Source organism: Rhododendron vialii, chromosome 4a (genome assembly GCF_030253575.1).
Source record: "Rhododendron vialii isolate Sample 1 chromosome 4a, ASM3025357v1".
Classification (NCBI taxonomy): domain Eukaryota; kingdom Viridiplantae; phylum Streptophyta; class Magnoliopsida; order Ericales; family Ericaceae; genus Rhododendron; species Rhododendron vialii.
In genome coordinates, this window is record NC_080560.1 from 30,455,894 (window position 1) to 30,468,157 (window position 12,264).

The 12,264-nt window shown below is 38.4% G+C and overlaps 1 protein-coding gene across 4 annotated transcripts; it reads right to left on the reverse strand.

Annotated features, from left to right (window-relative positions):
* Nucleotides 1–248: 248 nt before the first annotated feature.
* Nucleotides 249–6,961, reverse strand: LOC131324743 (pentatricopeptide repeat-containing protein At2g26790, mitochondrial-like). Of its 4 annotated transcripts, none has more exons than XM_058356844.1 (4): nucleotides 6,766–6,929; nucleotides 3,729–6,541; nucleotides 3,576–3,651; nucleotides 249–774 (listed from the first exon to the last, which is right to left on the reverse strand). In XM_058356844.1, the coding sequence occupies exon 2, from the start codon at nucleotides 6,517–6,519 to the stop codon at nucleotides 3,976–3,978; it is 2,544 nt and encodes an 847-aa protein (XP_058212827.1). In that variant the 5' UTR covers nucleotides 6,520–6,541; nucleotides 6,766–6,929; the 3' UTR covers nucleotides 249–774; nucleotides 3,576–3,651; nucleotides 3,729–3,975. The 4 variants fall into 4 exon arrangements, with proteins under 4 accessions (XP_058212827.1, XP_058212826.1, XP_058212824.1 ...); XM_058356843.1 differs by having other exon boundaries at nucleotides 299–883; nucleotides 3,729–6,519; nucleotides 6,766–6,961; XM_058356841.1 differs by having other exon boundaries at nucleotides 299–883; nucleotides 6,766–6,940.
* Nucleotides 6,962–12,264: the final 5,303 nt, after the last annotated feature.

Genomic DNA, 12,264 nt, shown 5'->3' on the forward strand with positions numbered 1-12,264 from the left:
GGGCATCCACTAGTAGTAAATAAATTGGGACTGTGGTGTGACTTGTGAGAAGTGGAGTAGTAAATGTTCGGGGGTGTTTGGGAGCCTATTTTTTGGTTTTTCATTTTCAACTTTTTGAATTTTTGGCTTTTTGGATTGTGGTCAGAATGTATTTTGATTTTGATAGAGTGTTTGGATGATATGTGCAGAATACATTTTGGAATAGGAGTAGCGTTTGGGAGATATGTGATGACAAACTCTCACTAGAATAGAAGATAATTTTTCCAATGAAATAACAATAAACACTGTAAGGACTTACATATATATTTTGCCGATGAAAAGCAACAAAATAGTTTCCACAAACACCTTCACTTTCTGTCTGAACTCAACTGCTTCGGAACCACAAAAAGCTTCCCCATCCAAGATGAAGACATTCAGATCTTCATAATTTCTCAAAAATTGATGGATGCTCAATGAACAAACTGCAGCAGAGGAAAGCAACACTAATACGCGGCTTCTTGTTAGTTGCCAAAGATTCTTGTGACCTCTGTGCAAGGTCTGTGAAACAAATACTGTAGCATCCTTCCTCAGCTGGAACAATGGGGATCCACTGCTTGAAGCATCACTCCCACCATTCCTTGACTCATCAATGGAATCAGGAGATTTTGTATACATGGAACCATAAGTTTCAGTAGCATCAGGTGAAGAGGCAGTAACTGTCATGTCCACTCTGTGCATAGATTCATGTCCACTCTGTGCATAGATTCAGAGTGCGAGACATCATCTGCATTTGGACTATATGAAATTCCATTTACTGAATCAACATGCTGAATATCCCCAGGAATATCATCTTGCTTCTGCTTTATTTGTGGTGCGTAGCAAGATGAAACATGTAATAAAAAGCCTGAGAAAAAATCTAATATATGTGACATCAACCATCCAGAACTAGATTTCAAACTATCAAACAATCAGCAAAACCCCAATAAAGCCCATCAATCGCTAAAAAAAGATGAATTGTACATATCAAAGTGGGCAAAGAATGACTTGAACAGCACAAAGCTGAAAGCAACAGTATACAAGAGGGAAAAAAAAAACAAGAAATTCTATTGAAAAAGGCCAAGGCACAAATTAAGTTGTACATTGCTTCTGTATCCAAACTTCTTTTTGATTTTCACATCCTTACTCTATTCACTTTAAGCAAGGGCCAAGGCCCCAAACGTGTCTTGCGCATTTCATTCAGACATAAAAAAGCATGTCAAAATCATAAGCTATTGACATAAACAATCAAGAAAACACAAGACATCTAGGATATGTGTCACTGCGAATCTAAAACATGTTGGTGCTTATCATTTCCCAGACATATGCACTCCTTAGGCTTCTAGTAAAGCCATATCCTTAGGCAAGTCCAACGTTATGTTATCTGGATAGCTCGGGTACGAGGAACGGGACAAGGACGTGGTAACTTACATACTCTAAAGTGTGGTACAAATGAATGTTTAGGATAGACTTGTACATTTTATTCTATCTATAGTAGTTAAGGTACCTCTAGAGCAATCGTCTCCAAAATAATCAAGACAGTCACTGGCATGTGTGAGTGATGTGACCAGTGATGTACAGTCGCTGGCATCGTCGCACATGAAGGGGTTATAAGCTTTCTTCTCTATTGGGAATGATGTGACCAGTCATGTACAATCGCTAACTTTCTCTTAATCAAAGAGCGGTTAACATGGGCGACGATGCGGTTTTTATCTATCGAGCATGATGATGCAATCAGGAAGGAAAAGCATGTGATGGCAAGGCGTTACCTTATCACCAAGGAGAAAGATCACAGAGCTACATCGCGATGCTAGAAGGAAATTAGGGGAGGATAGGGTGGCTGGCCTGAAGGCTGCAATTCGAGATTGCAAGGCACAGATGACTGAGCTGGAGGCGCGCTTGCCAGCCCTTTAGAGGCGACTTTGAGTTCTTGGAGTGGCAACTTAAGGAGAAGATGCAAAAATTTAAATATGGTAGAAGCACCATAATAATAACATGCCATGATGATGTTAAAGCGCTATAGAAGGCGCTGAATTTGCTAGCTAGTAGTATCAAGGTGAGATACAAATGTTCAGAGCACGACAGGTCAAAGATATTTGGTGGGTTACTGCTGGGTGTGGTCTTGCAATGCTGGTGGAGTAATTGAAGTAAATGGGCTTGCTCCTATGAGAGGTGGATTCACTTTTGGTTTCTGAGGACGAGTCATGCCCTACAATTCATGCACTCACTCTTTGCACATACTTATAAATGGGACCCACCCTCCTATTTATAGACACAATTAAAAAATTCTAGACCAGGACAATTATAGACAGATTCCTAGATATAGTACAAGAAAGTTGTAGATCTACGTGGATGGTGAGTGAAAGACGGTGGAGAAATCTAGAAGTTTGAAGGATTGGAAGTTTCCGGTAGGATTTGGATGTATCTGGACAGGCGGAGTCCCGAGGTTTCCATCGTTATCTGGAATCCAAAACATTCTGGAGGAACCCAAAAATTTCCAATATCATCCAGAAAGGCGGTGATGACTCTAACATTTTCCCTTACCTAACGTTATAACTGGAATTGAAGTCCTATTTGATCCTAGGGGTAATGGGGTGTGGGTTGATGGAAAGAGATGAGTTTCTGACACTCGCATTCCGTTCATGAGAACATGTGTCCACTTTATAGAGCTTTCTTTTCGTGTCGTCATGTGCAGGATACTCCGTCCCAAAATGTTAAACAACTTTTTTGGGATAGCGTGTCATTTTCAATTGTCTATATCTTTTAATGTGAATGTTAAAAAATAAGTAATATAAATATTATTTTTTTAATTAGTTCTATGAGACAAAGTTTTCAAAATCACATAAAACTTAATGAATCGAAAGATATGAGCAATCTAAAATGGCACGCAATCCCAAATAGGTCAAACAATTTGGGACTGAGGGAGTATTTTGTTTTCATGTTACATATCTTCCACGCGCACATATGTGCATGTTGTGTCTGAGTGATGTGAGACCCAAGTGTGCGAGACCTTTTACTGTGACCAGGTTTACATTCAATGCAAAAATTGAATTTTGGGGGTCGAACTAGAAATTCACAAACCTTGGGGAGTTGATCGATATTACTATGAAGCTAGAGGGACCTACAGTGTAACTTTTCCAAAAAAATAGATTTTTTTCCCAGGGGAGATCAGCTCCCCCATTTTTCCCATTTCCTTGGGTTTTCTTTTTATCTTCTTCTCTCCCTTGATTCCTTCAGTCTCTCTCTCACTACATACACAATCAACCTCTCAAAAATCAAGTAGATTCTGGAGTAATTCACTAATTCAGCTAACCTACTCCCCACAACATCACCCCTGCCCCCAAAAGAGAAAAAATTGAAAAAGAAAAAGAAGATAACTCACCCCACCAAGCACACAAAGTTGACAGAGAAACCAATAAGGTTGACAAAAGTGATTCTAATTCAAACGGTATGGGTATTGTTTCAAAGGATTCAGGTACTTGTCATTTTATGTGATCAAGAAGAAGTCAATGACCAGAAGAACAATTCAGTGCCTCAAAAAGAATGTGAATAGTGATTACCTCAGAAATAGCGACACACAAAATGCAGGAGCAATCCGTAAAACAGTCTTGGTCCAACATTTTTCTTGTCATGTACCTGATGAAGACATGAATGAGTAAACATACTGCCCACTGAGTTGTCGAACAATATAACTAGAAAACCCAAACAATTACCTTTCCTGGCATATGGTGAATGACATCATTACAGTTCGGTAGGACCGAATGTTGCCACGAAAGGATCTACTGTGGAGATAAAAAGACAACCTCTTCAACCCAATTTTGGAATCACAATTCAATAGTGACCGCCATCCTCATCCTCCACTGGTCCTTCATGCCAAAGCTGCACTTTCTTGGCCTTTAACAAGCAATGTTACAACACTGCCATGGTACTGATTTGTCTAGCCAAAGTTTTTCTCAGTCCTCAGTGACAAAACTGCACCTTCTTGGCCTGTAATATTCCATGGTGCAACGCTGACATGGTATGGGAATCCGGCTGAATCCCCCTAGATATCATGTCATTAAGAAGGGTTACAGCCCTATCCGCGTATCCCTGACGACAATAGCCACGTAGGAGAGCTGTGTACGTCACATTGTCCGGTTCTAGACCCCTATCAATCATTTCATCAAAAAGGACAGCAGCATCCTCAAGGTTGTCTGATTTACAATGACAATCAATCAAAACCGTATACGAAATAACATCAGGTTTTTGTTCAATCTCTTTCATTTCACTCCACAAAGTGGCAACCTCATTCTGTTCTCCTTTGCTCCCTTTTGCATTTGGAAGGCAGCGGTCCTTCTTCATTTTTTCTTTAGAATGCCCATCAATTAAAACTGTGTAAGTGATAACATCTGGTTCAATACCCCTTCCCTTCATATCCTTGAGAACTTCACAAGCTTCCCGCAAGCAATTAACCCTACAATAACCATTTATCATCATGGTGTAGTTAATAACATCAGGAGTTATCCCAGTCCGAACCATTGTATCAAACACCCACTGGGCCTTTCTCATATCTCCAGAGCTACAAAAAGCAGCCATGAGTTTGCTGTACATTATTTTACAAGGGGCATCATCTGAAGCCAGAACTGCCTCAAATAGTGCAAGAGCCTTATCATTCTCACCTTCTATACAAAGGTTACTTAGAAGTTTTAAGCACGAACTCCTACTCAATGAAAAACCTTGCTTGGGCAGCTTAATGAAGAGTTCATAAGCCTCTCTTGTATTGCCTGCTTCACAGTAGCCATTGACCATGGCATCACAATGGCCTAGATTCTTTTCTTCCAAACCATTAAAAAAAATTTCAGCTTCCTTGACCTTCCCTCCTGTGCATAAGCCTTCAATGATCATTTTATGGGTAACAACGCTCGCTTTCAATCCTTGTCCCTCCATGTAATCCAAAAGATTTAAGGCCTCTTGTGCAAGTCCATTTCTCGAAAGCCCAAGAGCCAGTACGTTGTAAGTAACTATGTCAGGTTTCAAACCTTTTTCCCTTATTTCCTCAAATAGTTTCAAGGCATCAAGAAGTTTTCCTTGAAGACAGTATCCACCAATTAAAGTAGTATAGTGCACAACATCCAAACTCATCTTCTTACTCTTCATCTCATCAAGCAACCCGACTGCTGCTTCTAATTTTCCCAGTTTGCATAATGCATTAACTACAATATTGTATGCCACCTCATCAAGGAATATCCTTAACTCCTTGAAGTTGTTGAACTGGTCCACTGCCTCATCAGCCATGCCCATTTGGCACAAGCATTGAAGAATCACACCAACAATCACGCAATTGGTTTTGATACACTTTGTTGCCATTTCATTATGAAGCGCCAAAGCTTTAAGTATATGCCCAATCTTACAATACCCACGGATTAAGGAACCATAACAGTATGCATCTGGAACCACTCCATGTTCATCCATATCAAGCAACACACACTCAGCTTCTTTTAACTTCGACTCGTTAACAAATCCACGAATAACTACAAAATAAGTAAACACATCAATTGGAATATTTTGCTCCCTCCATGCTTTGAGCACTTCATACCCCAAGTCTGACCTCGCTTGCAAGCAGAGCCCCTCAATATAGGTTGTATACGTGAAGGCATTTGGGGTCAAACCAGCTTCCTCCATCTCTTGAAAAATGTCAGCAGCCTCTTCCAAACTACCTTTTCTGCAGAGTGCCTTAATCACAATGCAGTAGCTATAGTCGTTGGGGCTCAAACCAAGCCGCTTGAATTGCCGAAAGACAGCCACAGCCGTATCATTTTTTCTGCTCTCAATCAAACAATTCAAAAGAAAGTTACAGGTCATTATGTTAGGAATTAAACCACGCCTCTTCGTCTGAAACAAAGTATCAATGGCTTCATCAAAGTTGCCAATGCTAACGTAAGCCTTTACCAATGCATCAAACGCCCGTATCAACGACTCCGGGCCCTTTGCTTCAATCCACTCGATTAGTGCTTCAAATAAATCAGAAACTTTGAAACCCAAATGTTTGTCGTTGGATTTGATAACCCCCAATAAGATAGAATCCAACCTCATATCCATACCCCAATAACACAATATCCTAATAATGGCCATGTAAGTGCTAACATTATGCACAAAACCTTGTTCCTTGAGCTGGTCAAAGAATGAGAGTGCATGGCATGGTTCTTCTCTCAAACTGTTCAAGATTTCAACAACCTTGCAAGTATCCGATTGCCCCAAAGCGTTACCCACGCCATTGCCGCTGTTTTTATGGGCACAAATTATATCTTCGTCTTCGTCAGAAGCAACTAAGCCAGGCAAGTAGTAAGGAGGAGGCCTCCTTAACTCGGAAGCAACGGCTGAAACCGCCGACTTGAGTCTAACAAATTGAGTTCTACCAATAGGGTGAACATGAGAGTTTTTTATCAATTTCGCACCCCAACAATAAACCAACCTTGTAGTGGTAGTAGTAGCAGTAGCAGTAGCAGTAGGTGGCCTTCCAAACATCTACATTTAATCAACCAATCAACTACAAAAAAAAACAAAAAAACAAAAAAAAAAACAAGCCGCCCCAAAGATCAATAAACAAAAACTATGAACGCTGTAAGGAATGCTATACGCGTGTGGAGTAGTGACAGAAACCAGACCGAAGAAGATTTGTGGAAAATGAGACCGAATGGAGAAGATGATCGACGGAGAGAGAGAGAGAGAGACAGACAGAGAGGTGTGTGGGGGGGGGGGGGGGGAACTTACGGCCGGAAAACTCAGCAGATGGATGATCGGCGGCGGCAGACGGAGAAGACGAGGGGGTTGCAGAGGTCGCCGTACGGAGAAGACGCCTTGGATCTACGGGAGGGGTTCTTTGGAAATGGAGAACTGCGGCGGTGAACTGTTTTTGAGTAACGGGGAACTGTATTTGGAAACAAAAATGATAGAGGGACGTCGGCCCGACCACGTCTCAACCACACCCTCTCACGTACATACAGGCAGGTTTCGTTTTCCCCGTTGGTACATGAGATGGTGTGGTTGAGATGTGGCTGGGATGATGTGTCCCTGGCACTACTCATTTGGAAATGGAGAACTGTACATTTACATATATTGAGACTAGTGTTTGTCCGTGCCTACGGCACTACGCACTCACTCCTATAGTGCCGTAGGTGCGAGCATTTTTGTAATATAAACAATGGGTAAAAAGAACAGATGACATTTTTGTAATATACTAGTGCATGCTCGTGCCTGAAGGCACGGCTCAAACATTCAGCACACACCATAGTGGGCTCATGTGTAATATCTTAACCCTTTGTCCAACAATTCCAAGTTCATTTGAGTGTGGCGATATGGTGGTTTCAAATTCATCCCTTTTTGGTTTACAATGATGCTCTTGATGATGTATTTGGTTAATAGTTTTCGGTTGTGGTTGGCTCCTTGCCAACTCTTTTCTTTCTTTGGTAGCAGGTGGCATATGATTGTTTTTAGCCTAGGCACATGCCAACATAGTTGAGATGTAGGTTTTTGGTTGATGCCTTTTTCTCCTCCATTCCCGTTTAATCTTTGTTACTTTTTGTTCAAAGATTAATAAAATTCTTTTGCTGATCCAAAAGAAAATAAAGAAAAAATAGCAAGCATACTCATTGATTTGGTTAATTACTTGATTCAGCAAATAAAGAAAAAATATTTTACTAATTCCTAACTTTCACATGCAGAAAATCAAACGCGCATAAACCTCATAAAATTCAGAGTTATTATGAATCATTTTCCTATTCAAAACAACGATGAAAATATAAAAATGCAACAGAAAACCTAGTAGTAAACTTGGGGAATAGATTTTCTACCATACCCCCTTGCAGTCATGACTCGTGAGATTGATAGACCGAATTATTCCACCAGTACACAACCCTTCATGCATGTTCCCCTTGCCAAGAAAAAGTTTGCATGTGGAATCGAAGATGCTTAAAATTACTCTCCCCACGATAATGCAACTCCAATCAAAACCACGTTGGACACAACTAACGACACTGAAAGTTTAAGAGTGCGCAAAAATAAATTCAATCTCAATCTCAATATGAAGAATTTATTCAGCCCTTGTATTGTTGAATCACATTTAATCTCAATAACTTTTCTATCATTCACCCCCTGCTGCATCTAACACCGTGGCAAAGCACTAAACAAAATGCTATATTATATTCCATTAGGGTTCACCTCTCTGAAACCTAAAAATGGGGCAAGAGAAACAACAAAATAAGGATAATAAGTGGCCCACAATATTGAGGGAATAATAACGATGCAAAAAAATCTAAAACTAAACCAATCACCCCATCATCCTATTGCCAACTTCTTTTGCAGCTATTTGACCGAGTTCAGTGACTATAATGTTAAGCAGTATCAAGGGAATCATTGAAAAAAAAGTCAAAATCGAATGAAAATCTGAACACATAGCATTTTTAACATGCCCATTACTTGAATCATGAGTCCATGAAAAAAAAATAAAGAAAAAAAACTATGACAATAAAGTTTCTAATTAAAACAGGCTAGTTGATAAATATGAGAACTAACCATCAAATTATTATGTACTCACAAATTAGTCCACAGCAAACTCAACATGGCATTGGTTGTTTTCTTTATTTGGTTTAGATTGTAACTTGTGGTATGGAAATTCAACATGGCATTGGTTTGTTTTCTGTTTTTGATTTAGAGATTGTAACATCTGGTATGGATGGGAAGATTCTCTCATATGGTAATATCCATTTTCTTCCGTCATAGTCGAAAACCGTAATGCTTATTATTCCTTTAGTTTTTGTCACAAAACCCTTCTATTTTAGCGAGTGGCTAGTTCTGTTTCATGATGTTTCATGATCAAATCTAATCCAAATGCAAATGCAAGTGAAACCAAAATGAAATCTGGCTATGATTGAAGATGGGTAATTTTCCTCTAGTACTGTTGAATCTAGCTTTTAGACAATGATTCATGTTACCATTATGCCATAATAATCTCTTAACAATCAGACGGAATTTAACAAAAGGAAATTGCGATGTGAACAATATTTGAAACAAACCAAGAACCAAAATTGATAGACTACATCTCAATGACAATCAACTTAGAGTGATAATTATAAGGAAAAAAATAATGATTTTTACATACCTTTTTTTTTTTTTTAAGAGATTTTTACATACCTTGAGTTTGTAAGATTTTGATAGAAATTGGCTTAAAGTGAGGATCAAAATACCCAACTGAAAACCAATCAAAAGTTTAGCAAGTGCAATGCCCAATTTAAAGTGCAACTAACGTTAAATAAAAACTAATAGAACCAATTGAAACCCATTCAAAAGTGAAAAAGAGAAATACATCGCGTACCAGCATCTGGGGGATCGTCGGAGGTTCAACCGTGAGAGGGAACAACCTGATGAATCTCAATAGCCCTAACTTCTTAGGAAAAAAGAGTCGCTCACATCTCACGTACACCTCAATTGCAATCAAATGCATCAAGAATACCCCAATCACGTTTGTTGTTAACACGTTAGGGCCGATAAATTGAACGACAACCAATTAAACTATATGAAAACAAACAAAGAAATCAACGCAGGAAAAAAGAGTTGCTCACACCTCACGTACACCTCAATTGCAATCAAATGCATCAAGAATACCCCAATCACGTTTGTTGTTACCACATTAGGGCCGAGAAATTGAACGGCAACCAATTCAACTATATGAAAATAGACAAAGAAATCAACGCCACATTAGGTAGGAGAGAGAGAGAGAGAGAGAGAAGGTGCAAACCTGTGTAGAAGAACAATTGGCCTTGTAGAGTGGAGGAACTACCGTCGTTAAACTTGGAAAAGTGAAAGAAGAGAGAGAAAGAGAGAAACAGTATTGCAGAAGGTTTCAAATTGTGAACCAAAAGGAAAAGGTAACAAAATTAGGTTTTGGAAAAGAAAAGAAAATAAAATCAAAATCATACTTCATGAAAAAATATGCTTGATTGGTTTCCTAATGGCAACGATTATGGCAAAAAAAAAAAAAATCCTATTAATAAGGCTATGAATCCCGTACTTCTTATAATTCCATTCCAAATTAGGAATGCTCAAATTAGGGTCTGGAAATCAAGGTGTTGAATGCTCAAATTAGGGTCTGAAAATCAGATTTCCAAATTAGGCACAGGAATATGTGATTGGGAATGCTAAAAAAATGTTAAGTATTTACGGGCATGCCATTTTGTAGAATGGAGGGCGTTGATTTATGAGGAAGGAGGGGATAAATCTGGAGCGTTGGTTGTCTTTGGATTCAAACACAGCTCTGTTTTATTATATAGATTTGTAAGAGTGTGGGTGTTTTCTTAAGAGAGTTGGAGAGCACACATTAACCCTTGGATCAAATCAATCTCAACCTTTGGATCAACTTATCTTGTGTGGAGGCCCATACCCTTGGGTGTTTTATAAATTGAGATAATAGAGAAAATTTCAAAATGACACCTGAACTTTGCATCAAATGTCACAAAGACATCTGAACTTAAATTTATTTCAATTAAACACCTGTACTAACAAAATTCCCAAATTTAGACCCCCGCCGTTATACTCCGTCCCAAAAATTGCTGACATCATCTCCAACCCGTTTAAGTTGCCTCATTACACATGTTTTTTTGCCCAAACCCAGTTCTTCTTTCTGCTCGGCATACTTCTAATGATGGATTTTCGCTTGGGTGCATCATCCCATGTTGGAAACTTGTGCAATGGGACAACTTAAACGGGTTGGAGATGCTATATCAGTAATTTTTGGGACGGAGTACAACGGCGGGGGTCTAAATTTGGGGATTTTGTTAGTACAGGTGTTTAATTGAAATAAACTTAAGTTCAGGTGTCTAAATTTGGAGATTTTGTTAGTACAGGTGTTTAATTGAAATAAACTTAAGTTCAGGTGTCCCTGTGACATTTGGTACAAAGTTCAGGTGCCATTTTGAAATTTTCCCGAGATAATATACATTTCTTACATATACACAGCTTGCCATTTTTTCACTTTTAAATTACGTTTTTTAATTTTTCCAGAAAATAATATTTATCTCTAATAAAAAACATTCTAGAATTAAACTACTTTATCCTAAAATTAATGACAAATATCAATTTATTTCTAATTTAAAATAAACCAATTTTGAGCATTAAAAAATCAAAGTGGGGTAGTTTAGTCTTTTGACATTTTATCCTATCATATCCACCCTCCAAATCCCCATTTTTAAAAAATCATCCAAACACTTGATTATAAATCCACTCTTCTTAGAATGTGGGTCCACCATTCTTCCAGATCCACCCTTATTACAAATCCACCCTTCTACTATATCCACCAAAAATCAAATCCTCTGTCCAAACGGGCCGTGTAGATATTGATGATATTTGCAAGCTTGCAAGCATATGCTATCCCAAAGACTTCACCGAGCAAGAAAAATTATATTTGAAGTTTTAGGTGCAAAATTATGAGCTTGATATTTTGAAACATTCAGAGTTTCAAAATTTGTCCACAATTTCTAAGTTATGCCAAGTATTGGCGAAAACAAGAAAGTCATGCAATAATTTATTCCCTTGTTGATAGATTGATTCGTCTGGTGTTAATTTCATCAGTTTCATAGCTACAACAGAGCGAACATTTTTTCAACCATGAATATGCTTACTTACATTGAGAAAAACATGGATTGGTGCTTTGGCATTGATTCCATCATAAATGCATTTTAAGTACATCATGAAAGTGTGACGAGCGCAATTTTATACAGATTCTTACTTTTGTAAAGTGATGGAATGCTAGGTTTTGCATTTTGCTTTTGGAATATAAATGATGAATGCACTATACAGTCTATATTTTATGCATGTACTTATTTACAATCATATTTTTGTAATTGTAGAGGTTGATCGAAACTATATAATGATAATCTTGCTCATAATGTTCTTGCAACTTTTATTCTAGGCTCAATTGGTGTTGCCTTTCATAGGTTCTAAACTTAATTTGTTATATTGTTCGCCAGCCAATCCACACTCAAATCCTGCATTCGTTATTTCATAACCGCGTTGAAAAGTCAGCTTGATTAGGATTGAATCAAATAAGTTTCAAAGGTTCAAAGGGCAAGCGGATAATTGGGAGAAGAAAATGCACATGCACTTTTTTTGGGCAATGTACTAAACCATAGGTGTGTATATCACAAAATGAACAAAATCTTAGAAAAACTACGGCCGCAAATTCAAATACTCAGGTAGCCAAACAGAAATGGCAATGTG